Here is a 25,891-nt window from a genome sequence, read left to right on the forward strand (position 1 = left end):
TTTTCACTTCTAATCCCTATTTGCAGCGTTGACGGGAATGTTTCTAGCAGGTAACAATTTATTATCAATCTGTCAAAATGACGGAAAACACTTTGAAATATTATCACGCAACGCTAATGAACACAATTTAATCACAATTTAAATAAAAGATTATTTTCATGCTACTAAGAGAAACAATGTGAAGTTGACCGTTTAGTCACTGGCTCATAAGTAAGTAATAATTGACGATGGGCCGTTTAATTATTAGAAAAATAATGCTGTATTGGCCGTATTGCCACCTTGGGTGGGCATTATTTTTCAATAATTCAGCAGCCTGGAGTCAATTATTCTGCTTATACTAAGGTTGCCACACCTCAAAACATTGTTCAGAGTATGTATTTGAAGACATATGTCAGGTTTTTGTCCTTAAAACGCTCTTGTAGGAAAAAATTTTACGCATCTAATCCCAAGCCTCCATTGCTAATTCCAAAACATAATTTTAGAGCTACTAAAGGAGGCTTCAGCAACTGATACCATACTAAAGCAGTTATTAGACACAGAGAGAGAGAGAGAGAGAGAGAGAGAGAGAGAGAGAGAGAGATTAAGTGTATGTGATTTACCTGAGTCTGTCTCTCTTAAGTGAAGCAATTCATACCTCTGTAACGAGTTAGCTCAAAGGGGAAATATTCATAATCAATCATAACTTGTTATGATTGATTATGAATATTTGCGTCAGTTAATTGGATTAACTTGATACAGCTAAATTAGTATTACAATCAGTTAATCAGTTCGTCCAGAGTTCTGCCAGTGTGTTAGCTTCATTTGGGATGTTAGTTTTTGTGTAGCCAAGTATGGTGTCCCATACTCTGAATTTGTACCCTGCATTTCACCCATCCATGTGCACACAGAGCAGTGAGTATTGGACACACATACACACCGTGAACACACACCCCGGAGCAGTGGGCAGCCATTTTTGCTGCGACGCCCAGGGAGCGATTGGAGGTTAGGTAGGCACCTCAGTTGTGGGTAATGAGAGTTCAAGAGAGCTGTTCATTCACTCCCCCCACCTACATTTCCTGCCGGTACTGAAACTCGAACCCGCAACCTTTAGGCTGCAACTATTAGGCTAACTATTAGGCCACAACTGCCCACAACTGGCGTGTTGTTTCGGTTTGTAAAGCTCTGTACATCTTTTCCACGACTGTATTGTAGATTTGAGTGATTTTGAAGTTAAGAAAAGAAAATCCCACATACACTTGAACAATTTTTACATACATTTTTTGATTTTGTTTTTGTTTTTGTTTAGACACAAGATTCTTTACACTCCTTCCCTCCCCAGGGAGCAACACTACCTAACTGCCCAACGGCGGCCGCTTCCTGGAGGGGTGATCCTCGTAGCCCCTCTAAAGCCTGTAAGTTCTCGTCCGCTCTTACGGGCAAGGCTTACAAAGCTTGTGGGCAAGCCGCTTCCTCTTTGCATGCCATGGCGTTGCTCCAGGTCCACCAGGCCCAAGCACTCATGAACATGCACGAGGGTAGTCCGGACCGTGAGCTCATGGGTGAGCTCCGCACTGCAACTGACCTCGCCCTCCAGGCGACGAAGGTTGCAGCTCGCGCAGTCGGTTCGGCGATGTCCACACTTGTGGTCCAGGAGCGCCATCTCTGGCTTAACCTGGCCGAGATATGAGAGAAGCGGACATGGTTTGGTTCCTGGATTCTCCCATTTCCCATGTTGGGTTATTCGGCGACGCTGTGGAGAACTTTGCCCAACAGTTCTCTACAGCTCAGAAACAGACGGAGGCCATCCAGCACATCCTGCCTCGGAGGGACGCTGCTGCCTTCACCCGCCCGCCGAGGTCAGATCCTCCGCCTGTTCGTCGCTGAGGGCGTCCGCCCGCAGCCGCCTCAGCTCCCGCCGGACCACCGCAGCAGCCTTCACCCAGGTTCCGGCGTGGAGCCGGCCGCGGAAGGGGCGCCCAGCCTGCTCCAGGCGCTGCCAAGGCAAGTGGTAAGCATCAGCGCAAAAGAAAACGCTGAACCTGGAAGGGCTCTCAGGGATGGAGGAGTTGCTCGTGGAGTGGTCGCCGATCCACCCCCTCTGGCTGGTTGGATGGCCGGCTGGAGTTTTTTGTTATGTGTGTGTCTGTTCCGCCGCTGGCCCCTATAAAAATGGGGTCAGCGGTACCCACATATTCAGAAAAAGAGTCCCAAGTGGACCAGTCTGGCGGGTGTGACCCTGTAATAGCCTTACATCCCCCAGCTTCCCTTGGTCGCCAGCAGGCAGCATGGGGCGTTCGAGGACCCGGTCATCCGCCTTCTCACGTCCCCCTGCCGCTAGTGGAGACAGGTAAGTGTTGCACTGCACACTAACACCACTATCTCTACTTTGCTGTCCCACCTCAGGCTCGGCTACCCCGCTCAAGTCAGTGATAATCATCACATTAGGTGTTGAGCAGACGTGCTCCTGAAAATTCAGTGTCACATTAGGTGTTGAGCAGACGTGCTCCTGAAAATTCAGTGATATTCATCACACCGAGTGTGGAGCAGTGCTCCTGACTTTTGCGTGCTTATCTTATCCTGCTGGCGAAGGATTTGATATAGCCAATCCTCCAGCCGGAACGAAGGCCAGTTGTAAACTCGTTCTTCGTGCTACTAGGTGGTGGGTCGTGACCATCTTGGCCCAAGATTGGTCTGCAGCTCCGACCTGAAAGACATGTGCTTCAGATCTCTACCTTCCGCACCGCAGGCCATCCTGTGTGTTGCGTGTAAGGGTGGAGTATCAGTACAGTGTCCTTCCCCTCGAGTGCTCCAGAGCCAGTTGGGTCTTCAGGTCAACTGGAAGAGAGTAATCTCGCCCACGGGCTGAGTATTTCTTTTTCAGTTTTGGAGATGGACTCGGTCTAACACGTCTCTCCAATGAGAATGTGTTCAGCTGGTGTTGAAGTGAGAATGGGTCCCACTGAAAGAACTTTCAGAGGCTCCTGGGGTATATGGTAGTTGCAGCATTTGGCTTCCTCCATATGTGACCGCTTCAGCGCTAGCTTCATGATCGAGTCCCGAGGTGACCGTGGCAGAGCAGCTCACCCTGTGTGACTATAGTTCATCCCGGTCTGCTGCCAAACCCTCTTCAACAGAGGGGCCATGTACAAAGGGCGTGTTTTAACGGGGGCCTGGGCGACCCTCAACTACACGGGCATTCGTGCCTCGAGTTGTTAGACATTGCGACCGTTGCGCAAGCTTCCCTTGCATGTCACAACTCACCGTCACCTCCTCCTTGGAGTCAGAAGCTTCTGAGGACGTTTTGTTCCACTCTTCCGGCTTTACTCAATCGTGCCGCCGTCAAGCCTCACGACAGTTATAGCCAGGGCAAGTGGAGACTCCATCCCCTGGGTCCAGCTGGGTCATGACCATTCCGTGGCCGCTCAGTTCCCCCTCTGGTTTCGTCTTCCTGCCAGTGTTTGTGTAAACCGAGCGGACTACCCTTGGACAAACACTGGGTCTCAGCTCCCCAAGGGGCCCGCAGAAATGCGTTTAACCCCAGTGAGCCTTCTAAAAGCGACTGCGACTCATGGTCGCCTTGCGCCTGCTCAAGTCAGTGAAATCATTCAATTCAATTCAATTCAATTCAATTCAAATTTATTTGTATAGCGCTTTTCACAATACACATTGTCTCAAAGCAGCTTTACAGAAATTGCATTTCGGAAATGTACATAGAAAAATACAGTTAGTTAATCCAGTATTAATTTATGGCATAACATATCGCCGGCTTTGAGTCGTCTCTTCACAGGCGTCGAGTCGTCTCTTCACAGGCGTTGGGGCATCTGAAGTCTCCGTGAGAGGCTGGATACAAACTGGAGCTGACGAACGCTATTTACCTCGGGACTAGCGTCCCGAGATAACAGCAGAAAGGCAGATGGGAAATAATTAGCATAGCTGATGTTCACAATGTTAATGCATTCGAACTGATTCAGCAGTAGTATCAAAGGTTAAGCATTAAGTGAATGCTTGGTTAAAGAGATGCGTCTTTAATCTAGTTTTAAACTGGGACAGCGAGTCTGAGTCTCGTACAATATCAGGAAGGCTATTCCAGAGTTTAGGAGCTAAATGCGAGAACGCCCTCCCTCCTTTAGTGGACTTAGATATCCTAGGAATGACCAGAAGCCTCGAATTTAGTGATCTTAAAGAGCGCGATGGATTGTATGGCGATAGAAGGTCTGTTAAATACACAGGAGCTAAACCATTTAGGGCTTTATAGGTCAGTAGGAATACTTTGTAATTGATACGTAACTTAATAGGTAACCAGTGTAGAGATGATAAAATAGATGTTATATGATCATATTTCCTTGATCTAGTAAGAACTCTAGCAGCTGCATTTTGCACTAACTGTAGCTTGTTTATTGAGGATGCAGGACAGCCAGCTAATAAAGCATTACAGTAATCTAGTCTCGAGGTCATGAATGCATGAACTAACTTTTCTGCATCAGAAACAGATAGCATGTTGCGTAGCTTAGCAATGTTTCTAAGGTGGAAAAAGGCTGTTCTTGTAATATATGAAATATGATTTTCGAAGGTCAAGTTGCGGTCTAGTATAACACCCAGGTCTTTTACTGTAGTGGATAAAGTAACAGGACATCCTTCTAAATTAAAGTTGTATTGTAAGGGATTTTGTGGGTAGTTTTTTGGACCAATAAGTAATACCTCCGTTTTATCTGAATTTAATAGCAGGAAATTACACGTCATCCAGCATTTTATATCATTTAGACACTCTGTCAATTTAGATAAGTTAGTGTTTTCATCTGGTCGTGATGAGATATATAATTAAGTGTCATCAGCATAACAGTGGAAATTAATTCCATGTTTTCTTATAATATTACCAAGTGGCAGCATATATATTGAGAATAGCAGAGGGCCTAACACCGATCCTTGCGACACTCCATAGTCTACTGACGTTATCTTTGATTTTTCCCCATTTAAACAGACAAAATGGTAACGGTCTGATAAGTACGATCTAAACCAGCTTAATGCCTGTCCCTGAACACCAGTGTAGTTTTGTAGTCGATCCAAGAGTATTTTATGATCGATAGTATCGAACGCAGCACTAAGATCGAGTAGAACTAGTATTGAGATACAGCCTTGGTCAGAAGCTAAAAGTAAATCATTTGTAATTTTAACTAGCGCAGTTTCTGTGCTATGATGCGGTCTGAATCCCGACTGGAATTTTTCATAGATATCATTTTCTTGTAAGAAAGAGCACAATTGAGCGGACACAATTTTTTCTAGTATTTTAGACATAAATGGAAGATTTGAGATGGGTCTGTAATTTGCTAAGTTATTTGGATCTAATTGCGGTTTCTTAATGAGAGGTTTTATTACTGCCAGCTTGAATATTTTTGGAACATGACCTAAAAATAAAGACGAGTTAATAATATTAAGAAGAGGCTCTTCGACTACAGGTAACACTTCTTTCAGTAGTTTAGTGGGTATTGGATCTAATAAACATGTTGTTGGTTTAGATGCAATGATAAGTTTATTTAGCTCTTCCTGTCCTATAGTTGTAAAACGGTGTAGTTGTTCTAGAGGGGCCATAATTGAGGCTGAATCATAAGACATCATAGAGGATTGTATATTTACAATTGTGTTTCGGATGCTTTCTATTTTCTCATTGAAGTAATTCATAAAATCATTACTACTATATTGTAATGGAATATTTTGCTCTGGTGATGTTTGTTTATTTGTTAGTCTAGCCACGGTGTTGAATAAAAACCTTGGATTATTTTGGTTATTTTCTATTAGTTTGCGGAGATGCTCAGCCCTGGCTGCTTTTAGAGCCTTTTTATAACGTGACATACTGTCTTTCCACGCGATTCTAAAGACCTCTAAATTAGTTTGTTTCCATTTACGCTCTAAGTTACGAGTTTCTCTCTTGATTGCATGCGTAGCACTGTTGTACCATGGTGCTTTAGTTTTCTCTCTAACCTTTTTTAATCTAATTGGTGCAACAATATCTAGTGTACTAGAGAACATGGTGCTCAAACTGCTAGTCATTTCCTCTAGTTCATCTGTTTGTTTGGGTGCACTGCGCAGCTGAGATAGATCAGGTAAGCTATTTGAGAATCTATCTATAGTGGTTGGAAGGATTGTTCTGCCTGGTCTATAACGTGGCGCAACATGACAAATTTCAGCAGTACGTATTATACAAGTTACCATGTAATGATCAGTGAGATCATCACTTTGCGGTATAATATTTATATCAGTTGGATTGGTTCCATATGATATAATTAAATCTAGTGTATGATTTAGACGATGAGTGGGACCACTGACGTTTTGCGTGACCCCAAAGGAGTTTAATAAATCTGTAAACGCAGTCCCTAACGCATCATTTGTATTATCTACGTGTATGTTAAAGTCTCCAACAATTATTGCTTTATCGACATTGACCAATAGATCTGAGAGAAAGTATGCAAACTCTTTTAGGAAGTCAGCATAGGGCCCTGGAGGTCTATATAGGGTAGCCAAGGCTAGGGATAATATGGATTTGTTTCTTGCATCTAAGAGCGTAACATTTAGCACAAGTACGTCAAACGAATTAAACCTGTGACCTGTTTTCTGAGTAACATTAAGAATATCTCTATAGATTGTTGCAACACCGCCGCCACGACCGATCAGACGGGGCTCATGCTTATAACAGTATCCTGGTGGAGTAGACTCATTTAGACCGAAATAATCATTTGGTTTAAGCCAGGTTTCAGTAAGGCAAAGTACATCGAAACTATTATCTGTGACCATTTCATTTACAATAACCGCCTTAGGTGTGAGCGATCTAATGTTTAGAAGACCTAGCTTTAGAAATTGTTTTTGTTCACTGATATTTAGATTTTCTGGTTTAATTACAATAAGATTTTTGCTAGATCCTACACTAGATTTATTGTTTGGCCTCACTAAGCGAGGAATAGACACAGTTTCTATATAATGTTCTACACTACTTATATCAATTAAGTTGGGACAGCAAAGACTGTGATTTGGACTTTGACTTACTAGTCATATGGACAAATCATCACACTTCATGTTGAGCAGAAATGCTCCTGAAACTCAGTGAAGTTCATCGCACTCAGGTGTTGAGCAGCAATGCTCCTGTAGCTCAGTGAGTTCATCACACTCAGGTGTTGAGCAGAAATGCTCCTGTAGCTCAGTGAATTCATCACATGCAGTGCTGAGCAGAAATGCTCCTGGTGCTCAGTGAAGTTCTTCGCACTCAAGTGTTGAGCAGAAATGCTCCTGAAGCTCAGTGAGTTTATCACACTCAGGTGTTGAGCAGGAATGCTCCTGAAGCTCAGTGAACTTATCACACTCAAGTGCTGAGCAGAAAATGCTCCTTAAGCCCAGTGATCTTCACATGTTGTGTTGAGCAATGCTCCTGTCTTTTTGCACCCTTCGCTTGCACATACGTACCAAGAGGAACAGGTCTTCATAGTTGCCCCTTATTGGCCCAACTAGACCTGATTCCCATCGACAGCCTTCCTGACTTCCCCTGAAAACTCTTTCAGGGACGGGGCACGATGGCACCCGCGTTCTTCCCCCGGAGGTTCCGGGCGGTCTTACATCTGAACGCGGAGGTTCAGGTGGCTATCACAGGGACATGTGATAGTTACCATCACTTCTGCGAGCACCCCCTAGAAATGGGTAGAGTGCTTACGCCTTTAGAAGTGGAACCTAGTCGTTGAGTGCGTCTTCTCTCCAGAGGAGATCCTGAAAGCTTTCGATCACTTCAGTGCTCTCTTTCCTGCAAAATGGCTTGGAGTAGGCTGTTTTCCTTCACCCTCAAAATGATGTTGCCTCGGTGTTTAAACGACGCTCATCGTGTTGCAGAAGTGTCCAGAAGCACGTTCTGATCGTCAGGTTCCTTAGGAGCAAGGTCTTGTAAATCCTTGCGTCCCTCTTTATCCTATTGGGCCTTGTCCCTGGTGCGACTGCACTGCAGAGACCGCCCCTGAGCCACTGCAGGCAGTGAGTTAAAAATTCTGTTATATCAGTTCTCCTGCTCGCGTGGTCTCTACTAGAGGGTAGGGACTTGCTCGCTTTCGGTCAACGTATCGTGCCTGGAGTCTGGGCCGGCTAACTCTCACAAGCTGAGACCCCGGCTCGGATTGTGCCCAAGGTTCCTACCTCTCCCGTAATAGGAGCAGGTGGTGAGCCTGCAAGCGCTGCCCTGGAGGAGGCAGATCCAGCCCTGGCTTCTCTGTCCGTTCACTTGGACGTGTACAGAATGCAAGCCATAGACCTCAGACCAGCTCTACAAATATCTGTTGGAACTCAGCAGAGAGGGAAGGCTGTTTCCATGCAAAGTTGCACTTAGTGCTTGCCTTCATTTCGGTAAAAATCCGAGATGCAACATGTCCACTTAGGTGTTGAGCTCCTCTATGATGAGTGTAAAGTGCTCCGCCTGGGCGTTGACGATATGCTTTGCTAAACAGATTCTAGAGTTGGGGGCTGGACGACACCTAGTTGAACCGCTGCTTCCCGTGGGCTCCCTTCTCATGAAGCCAGTTTCACTGTGAGCCCGGTTCAAGTGTCAGCTTGCTGCGCCATTCCCCTCCTATGGACTGGATACGTGCGCCTTTCTACTCCAGTTGAGTTCCCTTAAAATTTAACCCTGTTGAGTTCCTCCACACCCCTCCGACGTCGGAAGTGCGGAACGTCTGGTGTTAGGCCTACCACTCGTAAGCAGTGTGGAACCTGTGTTAGGCTGGGTCCATATGTTGCGGTCCCTATGGCGACCCCATATGTGTATTCTTCCATGATACGGCTCCCTGCGACGAGCCCGTGTCTTCCTTCGGCAGAGTCTCTCTGCCGTCACTGTCCGGTGTGTTTCCCCCCGTCTTAGGCTGGAGCCACCCCAGTGACATTCCATATGTTAGACTGCCCGGTTTCCGCCCAGTTCATATGTGTATTCTCCACGTTACCTCCCTCTGGGTTGAATGTGGCTTCCGTAGCGTCCCTTCCTTCCAATGTACGGGGAACGCTTTCCCAGTGGTCCTGTAGGAACAGCAGTGACTTCCCTGGCCTAAGCCCTGTCCTTCCCCTTCTTAAATTTGCGGGGGCATCAGGAGGCTTTGGTTTAGGCACTGGAAGGTGGCAGCGTTAGTGGCGTTTTCAAAGGTTATCCCCATTCAGTCGACCGTCGACTACGTCTGACGTTATCGATTGAAAGGGAACGTCCTGGTTGCGTATGCAACCCACCGTTCCCTGAAGGAGGGAACGGAGGACGTAGTCCCCTTGCCACGACCGCTGGACCACCGCTGACCCCGGGTTACTGTCAGCTCCTCCTTCCGTATTTATACCCGCGGGCCCCAACCAGGACGTTTCTCTATGGTAATTCTACAGATCAAATTCAACTGGAATATAAGAATAAAACTCCAATTTGAAACGTAAATTCAATCTCTATGCATTCAGATAGATATTTAGATATAAAAAAACATAAATATTTTGTGGAAAAAAATAAAAAAATTAAGCAAATTAAATAAAAAAATAAATAATTCTCATATATATGAGATGTGAATGTGTTCTGCATTGGGGATATTCTAGTGTCGCATCCCTTTATTTGTGCATGCGTATCTTTTGGACTGTGCCAGATTTTTTATTTCATTTTATTTTATTTTATATATATATATATATATATATATATAATTTTTTTTTTTTTTTTAAGAAATAAATCCCCATTTCCTACATTTCTTATGGGGGTCAAATTCACCCACGATAGAAGGATTTGTTACTGTTTTTATTGCAACCTCAAAAACTCCTTGAATCCAGTAAAGAAAAATTGTGAGTAGTCCCATTTCAACTGTGAAAGTTTGAAGCAAGACCATAAACCATAGAAGAAAAATACGTGGACACATTCTGGTTGTTTAACGTTATCAGATCATGTTCATAATTTAAGGTATGAACTGCACCTGTGGAGATTCTGCTAAATTCATAATTTCATCTTTAAAAATAATGTTTCACCTTTTCAAAAGTACAACCACAAGATGCCAATTATCATGATGTCAACATGATTTTAGTATGAAGAAACATCCAGGAGACTTTCATGGCAATTCATAACTATTTTACACGTTAGTGAAATGGCAGCAAATTTGGATTAATTTCTATCATTTTTGTACAATCTTCTTACAGTCCACTGACTTTTAGGTTTAGGGTGGACATTCATGCTTAATTTTTTTTTCTAAACATTTTACATTTTCATACAAATCAAATCATGCAAAAATTGCTTTTAAACTTTTTCTTTGTAAAGTTAAATCCAATTTTACAACTTCAGTGTTTACACACTGCATGTAAACACTGAAGTTTTTTTTTTGTGTCAGCATTACACAAAAATGTAAATAGATTTTCATAATAATTTTTGTCATTCAAACCTGGTTTTTATTTATTGTCTAGTTTTCATCAGTGAAAACATTGTTGATTACAATTATGTAAATTACTCGCCAACGATGTACATTCGAGAGAGCTCTCTAGACAATAAATAAAAACCATGTTTGAATGACAAAAATTATTATGAAAATCTATTTACATTTTTGTCAACGAATAAGTAGGAGACGAAAATGCTAGAAAATGAGCCAGATCTGCATATCACACTAAACAAAATTGACTTTGTGGCTTTCATTTGTGTGGTGGTGAATGGTACTTCACAAGTGGAAAAGAAATCTGACAAATTAAGGATTATCGTAGGATTTGCTAATAAATTTCTCAAGTTAACAGGAGTTTCACTAGAGTTTCACTATTTTTCCTGCTAAGCTACTGTTCGGACGCTCTCGCTTACTGCTCCGCACTTTGCTCTATCGCTTTTATATTTCTATATTTTATCTCCTTTTATCACCTAATTTTAACTTCAGCAAATCAGCACAGTGCTCAAATGCTTGGATTACTACAAAAAAAAAGCAGATTTATTTTATTCGACCAGCCTCCCACTGAAAGCTTACATTCCGGGGAAGAGAAAACAAAACTGCCTACATTCATAAGGATAAGAAAATGCCTCCTCTGGAATCTACTTGCTGCTCCAACTGCCACAGACTTTTACAAAGGATTGCAATTCTTGAAACAAAGTTAATTGCGGGACCACCAAACCAGACGGAACACACAACAGAGCTTCGTCATGGATGTCCTCAGCATACAGCCGGTGAGTCCCATGAATCTAGTGCTTCTCGACAGGCCATACTGAGTGTAGAGAAACAAGCCAATCGACTTACTAATCGATGGCACAAACAGGGTGCGAGACCCAAAGGCACTCGAGACATCAGATTGTCACGAGCATCACATATTACTGCAGTAGCATCCTCTACCCCAGATACGGCTCTGACAAGGACTGCAAACACTGGTCTCCTACCACCGCCTATACATCTTGAGAACAGATTTGAAGTATTAATGAATGAGGAATCCCCAAATTTGATGAATGTGATCGCACACAGACTGAATCAGCCAGTAGCTAACACTGATGCTAACTGGGGCTTAAGGTCGATCAGACAGCGGCACTCAGCTCACAGTGCAGCCGAGCCCAGGACTCTGATAGTGGGCGACTCCGTAATCAGAAACATTAATAGCAGGGATACAACAACGTGCTGCCTTCCACAAGCAACAACATCTGATGTAAACAGGGAACTTCAGAACATTCTGATGAAACATAAGACTGCAAATCGACTCATCATTCATGTGGGGAAGAATGATATTCATAAAGAGCAGTCGGAACTTCTTAAAAAGGATTTCAATGAACTTTTTGAAACACTTAAAAGACTGAAAGTTCAGACATTCATCAGTGGACCACTCCCAGCAAGAGGAACAAACAGGTTTTCACGGTTGCTTGGGCTTAATACATGGCTGCAAAAAACCTTCAATATAAAAGGAGTGAACTTTATTGACAACTTCAATCTTTTCTGGAGTCAGAGGCAACTGTTTCAACAGGATGGCCACCACCCAAACAAACTTGGTTCAAGAGTGCTAAAGGACAATATCTACTTCTCCCTCCGTCATCCTTCTGCAATGTGTGCCAACCCACTCAACCTGAATGGCACACACACACCTGGATACAGTATGAATTACCACAGGATTTCACTTCAGCACCTGAATGGACATGCGGTTGACACATCACACAAGGACAATGATAACACCACTCAGCCACAACAACCTCTGCTCACGGACACAATCTCAGCTGAGCCCTGCCCACAGAGCTCACCACAGACAGACTGTGACATACTAGAACTGCTCCAAGATTCAGCACCCAAGGACGACTTTCTGGAAAACAGCCAGGGAAACCAGGACAGCATATTACAGCCTCCAATAACACCAGAGCAACAGCCCCTCTCACCGTAAACGTTATCCCTCTCTCCAGCATCTCCACTTCTGTGCTTCTCAGAGAAAATGGAACAACTGGTGCATGCTGGAACTAGACTATCCCACTCTTTTGCTGCGAGCCCCCAGATACCAACCAAAAAACGCCAGGCCCCACAACCACCAAAGCCTGCGGGCCCAGCTCGCCCTCCCCCTCCCCCTGTGAGAGCTCTTCGGCCTCTGCCACAGCGCCAGGGCCCACACCCTCCTCCAGCAGCTCGAGTTGAACCACAAACAACTGATACCTGCTCTCAGTGATATGTGTCGGGTCCCCGCTATGATAACAATAACTTTCTCAAATGTTTACAGAACAAGCGGGAACCCTGTGTGCCTGTATCTTTCTCTATTGCTGTTCGATTACATGATAGAAAGTCTAAGGCCTTCAAAAGCCGTACAGCAAACCCACCTAATCTGGTGCCTATTACACGACATACTAAGATTGCTGTGGGGACAAAAAGTAAGACTGTTAAGTTAGCACTTTTAAACATCCGCTCACTTAAAAATAAATCACTTCTAGTCAACGACTTAATAACCACATACAACCTGGATTTTATGTTGCTAAATTAAACTTGGCCAGAAGACAGCTGCAGTGCAACAGTCCTCAATGAAACAGCCCCTCCTAACTTTACTTTTATGAGTGTCTGCAGAGCTGTCAGAAGAGGCGGAGGTTTAGCTGCTCTTTATAAAGATGTCTATCAATGTAAGCAAATATCATTTGGGAATTACCCGTCTTTCGAATATCTGGGTATTGTGTTAAAAGGTGCTCCACGATTTTACTAACATTGTTTACAGGCCTCCAAAATACTCTCCATCTTTTGCTGAGAACTTAACAGAACTGTTATCAACAATTTCCTCAGAATTTGACTGCTTTGCCATTGCTGGAGATTTTAACATTCACATAGATAATAGAGAAACCAATATGGCAAAAGAAATCAAAACTGTTTTAAAAACTTTTGATCTGACTCAGCATGTACATGGACCCACACATAATCGTGGACACACTCTAGATTTACTTATCAGTAAGGGTCTAAACATTTCATCAATTGTTATTAAGGATGTAGCACTGTCTGATCATTTTTGTATTTTCTTTGATATATTGATCTCTTCTGCCATTGAAGCTAGATCTGTGTCTGTCAAGAAGAGATGCTTAAATGAGAACACTAGTGTACTATTTATGAAGGCTATATCTTTAACACCAAGCATATCTGCTGACTCTGTTGATTTTCTCCTTGATTCTTTTAACTCAAAAGTTAAGAGTGTAATTGATGATATTGCTCCTGTGAAAGTCAGGAAGAAGAGTGACAGACAAAAAGCACCTTGGAGAAACTCAACAGCAGTGCAAAATATGAAAAGACAATACAGAAAAGCAGAGCGCATGTGGCGGAAGACAAAACTTGTAGTCCATTATAACATCTACAAAGACAGCATCCATGCTTTCAATAAGGAACTAGGCAAAGCTAGACAGACTTTCTTCTCGAATATTATAAAAAGCAATATAAACAACACGCGCACTCTTTTTGCTACTGTAGAGAGACCGACAAACCCCCCAAGCCAGATTCCCAGTGAAATGCTCTCAGTGAGAAAGTGCAGTGAGTTTGCTTCTTCACTGCGTCAAAAGGGGTGTATACGGGAGAATTCAGACAATGAATACACCCGCTAAATGTGCTGTTTGGCAGGGATCTTTGGAACTTTGTTACGCGTACCTGTAAATGCCCGCAAAGGCCCGAAAACAGGAACTTGTCTGACCACATGCTGTTAGTTGATGGCTTGCTTTGTAAAGGCTAATTTGTTTTGGGACTGGCAGCTCAAGATTGCCCCTATTCCCCTGCCCCCCTCATTAGTATTCAGGAAAGGTGGGCTGATAAGTGCTTTACATTGTGTCAATCTACAACAAAGACTGTAGACCCTGAAAAGCAGTTCCCTTTCAAGGGAACTTCGAGCTGCGTCAAACGCTGCGGGAACGCCCCTGCGTTGTGCGTCATGAAGCACGTATGGAATCAGCCCAATGGAGAGATGAAACGTCATAGGCGGGTGACGTCATCGACCAGGAAACTATAAAGCACCCCAAAAACACAAGCGCATTAGCTTCTGTGCTTTCAGTCGCGCTACATGTGAATCTGTCCCTGTGTGATATTGTCTGTCTTACATACCCTGCACCACACAAACAATTTATCCCTATATATATATATATTGAGAGATTATGGCGGACGAACAGCAGTTTAGAAAGTGTGTTCCTCCCTGCTCGCGTTATTTAACGAGCGGGGATACACATGATCTTTGTGTTGTTTGTTTGGGAGTTCAGCATGCCCAGTTTGCTCTCGAGGGAGCAGACTGTGAGCATTGCGAGCGTATGCCGTTAAGGACGCTCCGCTCCCTCCGATCGCTCTTTGAGGAGAGCGGTTCGGTGCGCGCTCCCCGCGGTTCGGGTCCCGCTTCTGCCGAGGCAGAGCGGCGGCGCTTATTGTGGGGATCGCAGATGGATCTCACAGCGGGGTTTGAGACGGGCTCTGCCTTATCTCTCCCTTCACCTGTGAGATCCAGTGCCTCAGTCCCGGGTTCGGAAGCACGCGCTGCGGTTTCTTCCGCTCGGGCTGAGGCACCAATGCTGCAGCTATCCAGTTCTGAGGAACTTGATGTTGTTAGTTTGAGGGAGATGTGGAGGATTCGCCACCCCACACTCCTGAGAGTGATGAGCTTATGGAGGTGTTAACAAGAGCTGTTGAAAAACTTAATATTGAATGGCCGGTGACTAGACAGGAGTCTGTTTCTAAATCAAAGTTGGATGAGAGATTTTTGCCGTCACGTGTGCAGCCTCCACGCCGGTGCCTGCCGTTTTTCCATGATCTCCACACCGAGGTGTCGAAATCATGGAGAAAACCGGTGTCATATAGAGTGTTTAGTCCCCAGACTTCAACATACGCTAATATTATGGGAGCCAAGGCTCATGGTTATGGTGCTTTGCCTCGTGTGGAAGAGACGCTTGCGAGCCATCTCTCCCCCGAAGCAGCATCATCTTTTAAGGCACCGGCATTACCCACCAAGCCTTTAAGAAACACTTCGGCTTTGGTGGGTAAAGCATATTCGGCAACAGGTCAGGCTGTGTCATGTCTGCATACTATGTCAATCTTGCAGGCATACCAGGCTGATCTGCTAAGGGACATGAGTGAGAGTGAGGAGGTCAGTACTGACGTAGTTCGCGAACTGAGTCAGGCTGCTGATTTATCCCTGCGTGCCACCAGAGAATCGGCCAAATTAATGGGTCGTTCTATGGCAGCTCTGGTGGCCGCAGAAAGACATTTGTGGTTAAATCAGACTAATATTAAAGAGAGAGAAAAAGCTTTTCTTTTAGATGCTCCTCTTTCTCCCATGGGGTTGTTTGGTGATGCTGTGAATTCAGTTATCGATAAATTCCAAGAAGAAAAGAAACAAACTGCAGCTTTTAAAAAGTTTCTTCCCCTTAAAGTTCATGTCCCTGGGGCTGCTGGGCGGGAGCAGCCCCGGCCGTCTTCGAGCTCATCACATAGAGCGCAGCAGAGGCAGAGTGTCGCGTCTCGTGCTCCCCCTGCTGGACAGTGGGCTCAGCCGCGACACTCTCAGCCGAAGCCTTCTCCCAGTAGAACTGATCTGAGGACAGTTATATTGGCTAAGAAGGCTTCGGCTAAGAAGAAGTCCTGACGCCAAGCCGTTCAGGATGCTGAGGGTGGTCCCCACCGAGGCGGAAAGGTGTTCACCTCTTTTTACGGTGCCCATTCCTCCTCGGTGCCCTCAGGGGCTCGTTCTGCCAACCCCGCCTTTATGCCGGGGCACAGACGATCCCAGCGAGCGCTTTCCCGAGGGACGCTCGCTCCCTCTGAGGAGGGTCTCAGAGCGGTCAGACCAGTTGTTCCCTGCCGGTGCGCCGTTACAGGGCGCTGCGTCTGCTGCTCAAGTTACACCAGAGGCCAGTCTCGAGAGGCTGGTACCCTTAGTAGAATTTCTGGCAGAGTGGAAAAGCCTTCCAAAAATATCTCATTGGGTCCTGCAGACAGTAGAAAAGGGTTATGCTATCCAGTTCAGGTGTCGTCCACCAAAATTCAGAGGGGTTCTGCACACAGTGGTGGGCCCCAAGCAGGCTCTGGTATTGGAACAAGAGGTGAAAACGCTCCTTCAAAAAGAGGCTATAGAACGGGTTCCTCCTCCCAGTTTGGAGTCAGGTTATTACAGCCGATATTTCATCGTTCCAAAGAAGGATGGGGGGTTTCGTCCAATTTTAGACCTGCGCATATTGAATCGCTCGGTAGGGAAGCTAAAATTCAAGATGCTCACTATCAAGCAGATCGTGTCTCAAATCAGGTCCGAGGACTGGTTTGTCACGATAGATCTGAAGGACGCATACTTCCATGTGTCCATCCTTCCACAACACAGGAAGTTCCTGAGGTTCGCCTTCGGGGGCGAGGCGTACCAGTACAGGGTTCTTCCGTTTGGCCTAGCTTTATCTCCCCGCACTTTCACGAAATGCATGGATGCAGCACTAGTGCCTCTGAGGCTTCAGGGCATTCGTATTCTCAATTACATCGACGATTGGTTGATTTTAGCTCAGACCGAGCAGATGGCGGTTCGGCATCGAGATGTCGTCCTCGCTCATATCAGAAAGTTGGGGTTGAGGCTGAACGCAAAGAAAAGTGTATTATCTCCTTCCCAGAAGACCACTTTTCTGGGTGTCGTTTGGGATTCGGTATCGATGCGGGCGCGACTCTCTCCGACCCGCATCGCTTCGATTCTCTCAGCTCAATCAAATCAAATCAAATCAAATCCTTTTATTGTCACACAACCATATACACAAGTGCAAATCAGCTGTGAAACAAGTGAAGCTAGGCCAGCTACTCACTGTCAAGCAGTTTCAGAGACTGTTGGGTCTGATGGCAGCAGCGTCCAACGTTATACCTTGCGGCCTGTTGTACATGAGACCGCTACAGTGGTGGCTCAGGACCAAGGGATTCTCCCCGAGGGGAAATCCGCTCCGCACGTTCAAAGTCACGCGGCGCTGCCTTCGTGCTCTGGTCATGTGGAGAGAAACTTGGTTCCTATCCAAAGGTCCTGTGCTGGGGGCTCTTTGTCGTCGCATAACGCTAACGACGGATGCTTCCCTCACAGGGTGGGGGGCGGTCATGAGTGGTCGCCCAGCCCAAGGTCTGTGGCAGGATCATCATCTTTCGTGGCACATAAATTGTCTAGAGATGTTGGCTGTGTTTCAGGCTCTGAAACACTTCCTAACAGACCTGAGAGGCCATCATGTGTTAGTTCAATCAGACAACACGTCGGTGGTCTCTTATATAAATCATCAGGGGGGCCTGCGGTCTCGCCGGCTTTACAAGTTGGCCCGTCAGATCCTCCTGTGGTCCCAAGGGAAGCTACTATCTCTGAGAGCAATGTATCTCCCTGGGTATTTGAATGTGGTAGCAGACTCCCTGTCGAGGCAGGGGCCGAGGCCAGGGGAATGGAGACTCCACCCCGAGGTGGTGGAGCTCCTTTGGTTGAGTTTCGGTCGCGCCGAGGTGGACCTATTCGCTTCCAAGGAGACCACTCATTGTCATCGGTGGTTCTCCATCACTCTTCCAGCCCCCCTGGGGTTGGATGCTATGGTGCAGCCGTGGCCGAGGTCACGTCTGTACGCCTTTCCCCCGATTGCTCTGTTACCAGGAGTTCTGGAGAGGGTCCGCCGGGACGGGGTCAGTCTACTACTAGTAGCCCTGTTCTGGCCGGCCCGAGTATGGTTTGCGGACCTGATTTCTCTCCTGGACGGTTCTCCTTTGGAGCTCCCGGTCAGGAGGGATCTACTCTCCCAGGCGGGGGGTACGATACTTCACCCCCGCCCAGAATTGTGGAAACTGTGGGCTTGGCCTCTGAGGGGGCCCAGCTCATAGACTCCGGTCTCTCAACCGAGGTTGTTGAGACCATTCTTAACTCCAGAGCTCCATCCACGAGGAAGCTTTATGCCTTGAAGTGGAAATTTTTCACTTCTTGGTGTGGAGAACACCTGCAGGACCCAGTTAACTGCCCAGTGGGTGCAGTGCTGGAATTCCTGCAGGAGCGCTTCTCCACAGGGTTATCCCCCTCCACACTAAAGGAGTTTTACGGAGAGCAGGGTAGAGATGTTACTCCTTTACGTCGGGACAATGTGGCTATTCAAACTCCGAGTCCGAACGAAAACAGACTGGTGTATATGGTAAATGCAAGTTTGAAGAGGATATTTGAAAAGCTGGAGACGATGGACAAGAGGTTGGATAAGATGGAGGCTGACATCAATGAGCTCAAAGAGGCAAAAGATGAGCCTGCTTCAAAGAAATTAAAGAGAGCTGGGAATAATTCTGTTGCGGTAAGTTATTTTCTGACCGTCACAAACATTTGACGGTGTCCGCTTAACTTCGTGTGCTTTATTTATTAATGTATTTGAATTGAGCCCTCATACTATGTTGGATGTTTACAGAAAGCTGTACGGAGATTGCACAATGGGGAAAACAACATACACAAATATGACCCACAGACAAGGTATATCTTTAAAACTATTGTTTCATAACAGTCCTTTCTTCTAAATTATATTTTTAATCAACCTTCTTTAATTACTGCTCCACAGTCTATCCTCCCCCCACAACCTCGAGGTCACAACCTATCTTTATAATGGCTTCTCCATGGCTGTACCGGACGTAGATCCTGCTGTTTTTAAAGGTAAGTCACAAGAGAATGTCCCAAGGCTACAACTATTTATCTGTATAGATTAGTTAGTTATAAATAAACACATTCTCCCCCCTCACTATCTTCCTCTCTCTAGCATCCTGCAAGACGTATTTTGAAACTGTTAGAAGGGGTTACAGGATGGCCCCCAGATACCAACCAAAAAACGCCAGGCCCCACAACCACTATTAAACATCGTATACATTTTTAAATATTGCCGATTACTTACAAAGCACTAAATGGTTTAGTTCTCCAGTACTTGAGCGAGCTCTTAACGCATTATAGTCAGTCACGTCTGTTGCCATCTCAATATTCTGGCCAGTTGATAATACCTAGAATATCTAAATCGGCTGCTGGCGGTAGATCCTTTTCCTATTTGGCACCAAAATTTTGGAACAGTCTTCCTAACATTGTCCGGGAAGCAGACACAGTCTGTCAGTTTAAAGCTAGAATACAAACACATCTCTTTGGCCTAGCATACACACAACACATTATAGACTTCTATAATTCAATGTTAGGCTGCATAGTTTAGATCAGCTGGAACCGGGAACACTTCCCATAAATCCTGATGTACTTTTTACATCATAAGAAGGATGGCGTCTTCGCTAATATTTGTCTCTGTTTATCCCGAGGTTTACCGCAGTCCGCCGGATCCAGGCCGTATCCAGATCAGATGAAGGACCTGTGCCTGGACACGACAACACTGTCCTTAAGTGTCACTAGTCTCTCCCTTGTGAAGGCCTCTTTCCCTTTACCGCTGTACTGATAAAACATTGTCGGGACAATTCCGACTCACGTGGCTACGCAGAAGCAATAAAATAATTCTCAGAGCCACCAGGCACTGTTTTATGCAAATGAGCGGCCGGACACTAATTAAAGGTTTTCTGTTAGAACGGTGTCGTGTTAGCGGCCCCTAAGTTAATAACTATTGATCGTTGCGACGAAAGTGAATCCATCACAACGAACTTTAGCTAGACAATAACTTTATTCTAGAGATGCTGTAAAGACAAAACAATCGCTGTTACTTTAATTTCCTATTATCACTGTAAAGCTGCTTTGAAACAGTCCATATTGTTAAAAACGCTATATAAATGAAGGTGACTTGACTTTATCCGTGGGTCAGGCAGACCAAATAATAAAATATTTTATACATCATGGGTGGATGAGATAAATCATGTGTTGATTTTATTAAAGACACTGAACTCATTTCACAGATAAAATGTAGCAAACATGTGTCATTATGTTTTCAAAAACTGTGTATATCTCTTCAGGAAAAAAAAGAAAGAAAAGAAAACGCATGCCTAGAGCATCTCATAGCGGACAGTATAAAAGTCAGCATACTTGATGTCAAGGGGTAATCACTTACTGTGCCAATGCAGCACGAGTACGTCCATTTGTGTAGAAACCCAAGGCCGACTGGACCAAGAAATCTCTTTCTTGCAACGATCTGACAGTTCGAAGTGCTCCCATTATGCTCAGGCTGTCCTCTGCCTCACTTATGGCATTGTTTGCCAGTTCTACGGTCTCTGCCTCCTTTATCTAAAACAAGCAGTCATTAAAACAGCTGACTTTTTGGATGTTTTAAAATAGATGCTGTCTGTAAGATTATGGTCTTAAAAGATTACCTTGAGTAGCTTTTCTTTGAAGGAGTGGTCTCCAACTTCAAAGACAGCAGGTTCTGTATTTTTCCCACAAAGCTGCAGGAACAGTCGTTTGGAAAAAAAGTGTGGTCCAACACCACCATGAATGACACACACTGAAATCATCATGCCAATTAATGCATAAAGCCTGGTGTCAAGAGCTGAAAACAAAAAACAGATGTGCATATTTTAGGATAAAAAGTTAATCAATTAAAAGTTCCCTTTCTATCAGTAATGTTTGACATCATGTTGATACTGACATATTGGGGTCTCACTTGGAAGCCCAATTACCTCAGAGTAGTAAAGAAATGACCAATGGAATTTGCATGGCAAGCCACTTCCCCAGACATATGGGGGTATACAAGACGGTGGCCTGCATCCACTCAGAGCACACAGGTTGCACACAAACAAATAATCATCTCTCTTGCTGACCAGGACACGGTCTCAGCTCCTCAGCATAGAGCTAACTGAGCAGATGCAGGTTGCCATCTTGTATAATAGTCTGCCATCTAATATACCCATTTGTCTGTGGGAGTGGCTTGCTAAGCTAAGTCCACTAGCCATTTATTTTCAAAGTGCCACAAAAGCGTTTAGAGCAGACAGCTCTGTATACTCTTGCGGTACTTGTCATGTACCAATCAGTTTGTGCAGTGCCTCTAAGTTTTACAAGCCTAACATCTCCGTTCCCTTCATCAACAAGAGTTACAATTAGGGCTGCATGATATATTTAAGCATTGACATAGTGATATGTGTATCCGCAACAGTCACATTACAGGATGTGTGATGTCTAGAACGGGGATTGTTTATCTGTATGGACCAATTGCAAAGTCTAACCATTATAACACAGTGAAAGTGTTCTCTTCTGCGTCTATTTGTGCCAGAACGTCATACACACAAATGTCAAAATGCCAGTCTAGGAAGGTATCCTTGTAATCGCAGTTGCTTATGTCTTCGTTTGTCAATATTCATTCCAATTGTTCTAGAATTATTAATTCTTTACACATAGAGCTATAAAAGTAATCTCCTGAAGTTCATATCTCAATATATAAAAATCATAAACATACCTTCAGGTGCCCATTAACAAAAAACATAAAAAATAAATAAAAAAAAAGCTTTCCATTATCCTACAGCCCTAGTAACAGATGTTTTAAATACTTACCATGTGTATCAAGCGTTAACTGCCTACACTGTTCAGGCCCCTCAAAGATTTTAGCATGCTGTATTGCCTTCATTAATAATCGGAAATATTCCCTGGAAGGACCTCCTTCATCTACAGCCCCCTCAGACACACCCTCATTGTCAACGAAAATAATATCCAATTTTCCACTTGGGTCAAAACGGCATCGCTTAAATGCTTGCATGCTTCCACTTAAAATATTTTCTCTGCACACATTTATTTGATTGCTGGTGGGACATCTATTGGAATCCACTTTGCTAACCAGATTCATTAAAATGGCCTGTAGATTAGCTCTGTAAAAACAAAAAACAAAAACACATTTCAGCAATGACATAAAATGTTGTAGCAATACTACAAAAGCCAATGTCATGAGACACATACACAGATTCAGTTTCCTCAATTGATTCAGAGGAAATAGATAAAGGGGACCAGTTTGGAGGTGTAGGAGACCAGCGAGAACCTAAGATGTCAGGAGATCCAGGAGGTGAAGGTCCAGGAGACCACTGTGCATGCAGGTGTGCATGGGTAGGTGAGGAAATAGGTGAGAAAGAATGTGAAGGTGAAGGGGCAGACGTGCGCGGAGGTGAAGGGGCAGACGTGCGCGGAGGTGAAGGGGCAGACGTGCGCGGAGGTGAAATAGAGAAGGCCATCTGCAACTCCGATGGTACCTGGTGATGGGTAATAGAAGGTAAAGGCTGGTTTACAATACACAAAGAAATGACATCAAATCAGTTAAGGGGCAATTTCACACAGTCTATTTTTGCTGTGCTGCTCACAGAAGATTTACCCATTTAAAATGTAATTGTTCAGTTTATGATCGGTTTATGCAAGAGTCAAGTTGACATTTAGAATCAAAGGTGATTATCAGCTGAATCCTATCAGTGGACGTTTATATTATAAGAAATGTATAATGCAGGCTGTTGCATTCTCAATATTTAGTACTTTAGCCTCACAGAATGTTCAAGGAGGCGTTAATTTGCTTTTATAGGTAGATCATGTCATTCATTTTCAATTAATTTGTTAGCAAACATGTCACTATAACTTAAGCTCTTTCCATCGATCAATTTCTTTACACATTTAAAAGATTCCATGAGGTTAACTTATACCCTACTTGGTCAGTCTGCAAAAATAACAATCGACATGCTTGTTTGCTTTGCGGCCCCTTTAAATTAAGTTTAAAAATAGACCAAGCATTCGATCTACGTCAGAGCGTCCACAAATCTTTCTACGGCGTCGTTGGCAGTGCGGCAAGAGTGAATTTTGCTGCTCTCGGCGGCGGCGGTGTGAACGCAGTCAGAAAAAGTAGATAAAGAATCATTTTGGAATCGGATCGTGAGGTGGCTAAGATTCCCACCCCTATTGAAAACCTATTCTAGTACACCCCAAAATCAAGACTTTGTAAAAGGGCATAATAGGACCACTTTAAACAGTCATCATGCTACATTTGTTCAATCAATGATAAAGACACTGCAAATAAATTTTTTTAAAAAACACTATACCTCTTCCTCAACTCCGGGAGTCCATAGAACATAGAGAGTTGAGAAACCCATTATGTTATGGTCCTCGATTGATCCTGACAGGGCATTACTGTGAATTGCAATGCCTGATGTGGCTTCTCTTATGCTAAAATGTTCAGTGGATGAGTCTTCTTGCCCCACAAAATCAAACAGTGTCTTGGGGAAAATAAATTGAAATAGAAAGAAAAAAGAAATATTGCCATGAAATCAAAATGGATAGTTATTTTTATGGAATGCTATTGTTTTTTATTAAAATGGCAATTTGAATATATGCAATCAAAAACAGTAATATTTCCAACCCTGCTACAACTTTTTAATAAATGGATGGGTGTGAAGGATTTAACATTGTCAAGCAGGTTCTGATAAAGACAGGGAGATCAACTGTAATAATAAAAGTCTTTGAATTCTTCTAAAAATGTGCTGAAATCAGTAGTTTTATTTAATTTAAGTGTCAGATTGGTGAATTTTGCCTAAAGATGACAAGTTTGCAGGGATGTTTAAGTATCATAAACAAAACATCATACTATGACACATTACCTTTATTGATTCTGACATCATAAATTTTCTGGTTTTCATAAGTCCATTTGGGAATTTTAACCGAAGAGGCACACCATCAGAAGGCTCTGGGAACAATACCATCCTCTGTCGTCTTTCGTCAATTGCCTTCAACAAATTAATTATTATATTTGACAGCTTTAAGAATTAAAGTTTAAGACTCAATTACAAATTTTAAGGAAACGGTTACCTTTAGGCGTCTTTCTTCTAGGGCCTGTAAATGTTGCCGTCTCATCTCCTAATGTAGGAAATTTAGTTGATAATGCGTTCTTTTAAATTAATTTATTTGAATGTACCATGTAAAAACATACCTTTTCTCTGTCTGCCAATAATGAAGCGTTGAATTGACGATCCTGTTGCTCGCACATAGCCCTACGTTTCTCAATGGTCTAAAAATAAAAATTATTTAGTTTAGAAAGGAGTAGCCTACCGGTACTTCATTTTTCAAGTAACTCATGTTATCCAAAATTACCTTGTCAACTGCTTATTAATTATAAATAAATATATTTTAGTTACCTCAGTGATGCATGGGTGTTGTCTTGTTTCTTCAATTTGTTCAGAAGATGCAATGTCATCAGATCCCAATTCCTAAAGAAACATTGTCAATATTGAACCGTTCATAGGAGCAAATCACATGTTAAAGACTACAGTACCAACACAACTTGCTTGACATACCTGATATACCTCAGCCAAAGGTATGATATACAGCCTACTTTTACCAATGGCTACCTTCAGCTCCCTAACAGAGGCAACTTGAATTTTTTGGAGATTCTTGCATCTGTCTGCCCTGGCCAACTCAAAGCCTACCAAATTTAGGCTTACTTGTGGGTAACTCTGGCAAATGTATTGATTAAATTCAGATAGACTCCAATTTAGATTAACTTTGGAGAACTGATTTTGCTCCGTTTCATGAAGCGGCCTCCCTATTGAAAAAAGAACATTCATGAAAAAGATTGCACTTCCTGAGGCTAAACCAAACCACTAGCCAACCCTCTTGAAGTTATAAATACTGGCAGTTTAGGAATATGTCTGAGGCAACATTAAATTGGCAATTTAAAAGTCACATTATTAAAAGTAATTTAAAAGCTACAGCTCAAATATTATACATAAATACGTAAACTGATCGCTCCAGACATATACTGTATTGAAAAAAAAAACATACAACAAGCAAGTAGTAATAATTAAAGTTACCCAATCCATTTTGTGATAGTGGAGCACGTCCACTGGCTGACGGTAGAGATGTCAGGTCCTGGAAGCAGAAAAATACTCGCATGCCATGTCGGCCTCACCCTTCTTCCAGCAGGCTGACCTACAAAACATAAAAAGTAACCACAAGTAAATATTTCATTACACCACCATGAATAATTTTAATCACATAAGCGTCCTGTTAAACGTACGTACAATGATAAATCTCCTAAGATTTTCTAGGAACGATAACATTCATAAAAAAGATGTAACGTTAGGCCTAATACTTTTTTCTGTTTCGATCATCCATCATTTTTGACAGAGTAGAGTCTAACGTTATAGGCTACGAATATAAATAATGAAGCGCTGAAATTTCTAAAAAGTTATGACTTAACGTTACCTACTTAAGACTCACCAGAGATTAAAATAGTACCACTTTACAACTAACTTTACGTGTACAAAAAGGGAGTAGCCTGATCCTAATTAAAAACATGAATCTTTCCTGCAGTTCAGACAGCACTGTGCATGGGAACCATGACGGTTTTTGTTAGTGTTGATGCATCGAATTTTACCTTCATTTCGGGATCGGCGAAACAACTGTCTTGTAGATGATAAAATATTAGTGTCCCCTGACTGCTGCAAATCGTGTCGAACACGCGCAACTGCGCTTAAAACACGATCAAATGAAGATAATGCAGCCTGCTGTGTTCCGTCGCCAAGTTATTGTACTTCATCCATTTTGATAACTATGTGTG

The 25,891-nt window shown here is 43.6% G+C and overlaps 2 protein-coding genes across 3 annotated transcripts in view; one reads left to right on the top strand and one right to left on the bottom strand.

The window, feature by feature from the left end:
* Positions 1 to 18,254, top strand: part of LOC143750735 (uncharacterized) — a 40,347-nt gene extending 22,093 nt beyond the window's left edge. Inside the window, exons 5-6 of the mRNA XM_077243907.1 lie at positions 16,429 to 17,116; positions 17,175 to 18,254. Of these exons, the coding sequence (XP_077100022.1) occupies positions 16,429 to 17,116; positions 17,175 to 18,254 (1,768 nt within the window). The remainder of the gene's footprint in view (positions 1 to 16,428; positions 17,117 to 17,174) is intronic.
* A 1,841-nt stretch (positions 18,255 to 20,095) lies between these two features.
* LOC143750154 (uncharacterized) lies at positions 20,096 to 25,182 on the bottom strand. 2 transcript variants are annotated; one of them, XM_077243035.1, is made up of 10 exons: positions 25,143 to 25,182; positions 24,468 to 24,539; positions 24,263 to 24,340; positions 24,142 to 24,189; positions 23,934 to 24,059; positions 23,379 to 23,552; positions 22,261 to 22,547; positions 21,862 to 22,172; positions 20,688 to 20,863; positions 20,096 to 20,601 (listed from the first exon to the last, which is right to left on the bottom strand). In XM_077243035.1, the coding sequence occupies exons 1-10, from the start codon at positions 25,149 to 25,151 to the stop codon at positions 20,425 to 20,427; spliced, it is 1,458 nt and encodes a 485-aa protein (XP_077099150.1). In that variant the 5' UTR covers positions 25,152 to 25,182; the 3' UTR covers positions 20,096 to 20,424. The 2 variants fall into 2 exon arrangements, with proteins under 2 accessions (XP_077099150.1, XP_077099151.1); XM_077243036.1 differs by lacking the exon at positions 21,862 to 22,172 and having other exon boundaries at positions 20,099 to 20,601; positions 22,340 to 22,547.
* Between the last annotated feature and the right edge of the window lie 709 nt (positions 25,183 to 25,891).

The sequence above is a fragment of the Siphateles boraxobius genome, unplaced genomic scaffold, assembly GCF_051911475.1.
Source record: "Siphateles boraxobius isolate OS27281-9 unplaced genomic scaffold, OSU_SipBor_1 25, whole genome shotgun sequence".
Taxonomy (NCBI): domain Eukaryota; kingdom Metazoa; phylum Chordata; class Actinopteri; order Cypriniformes; family Leuciscidae; genus Siphateles; species Siphateles boraxobius.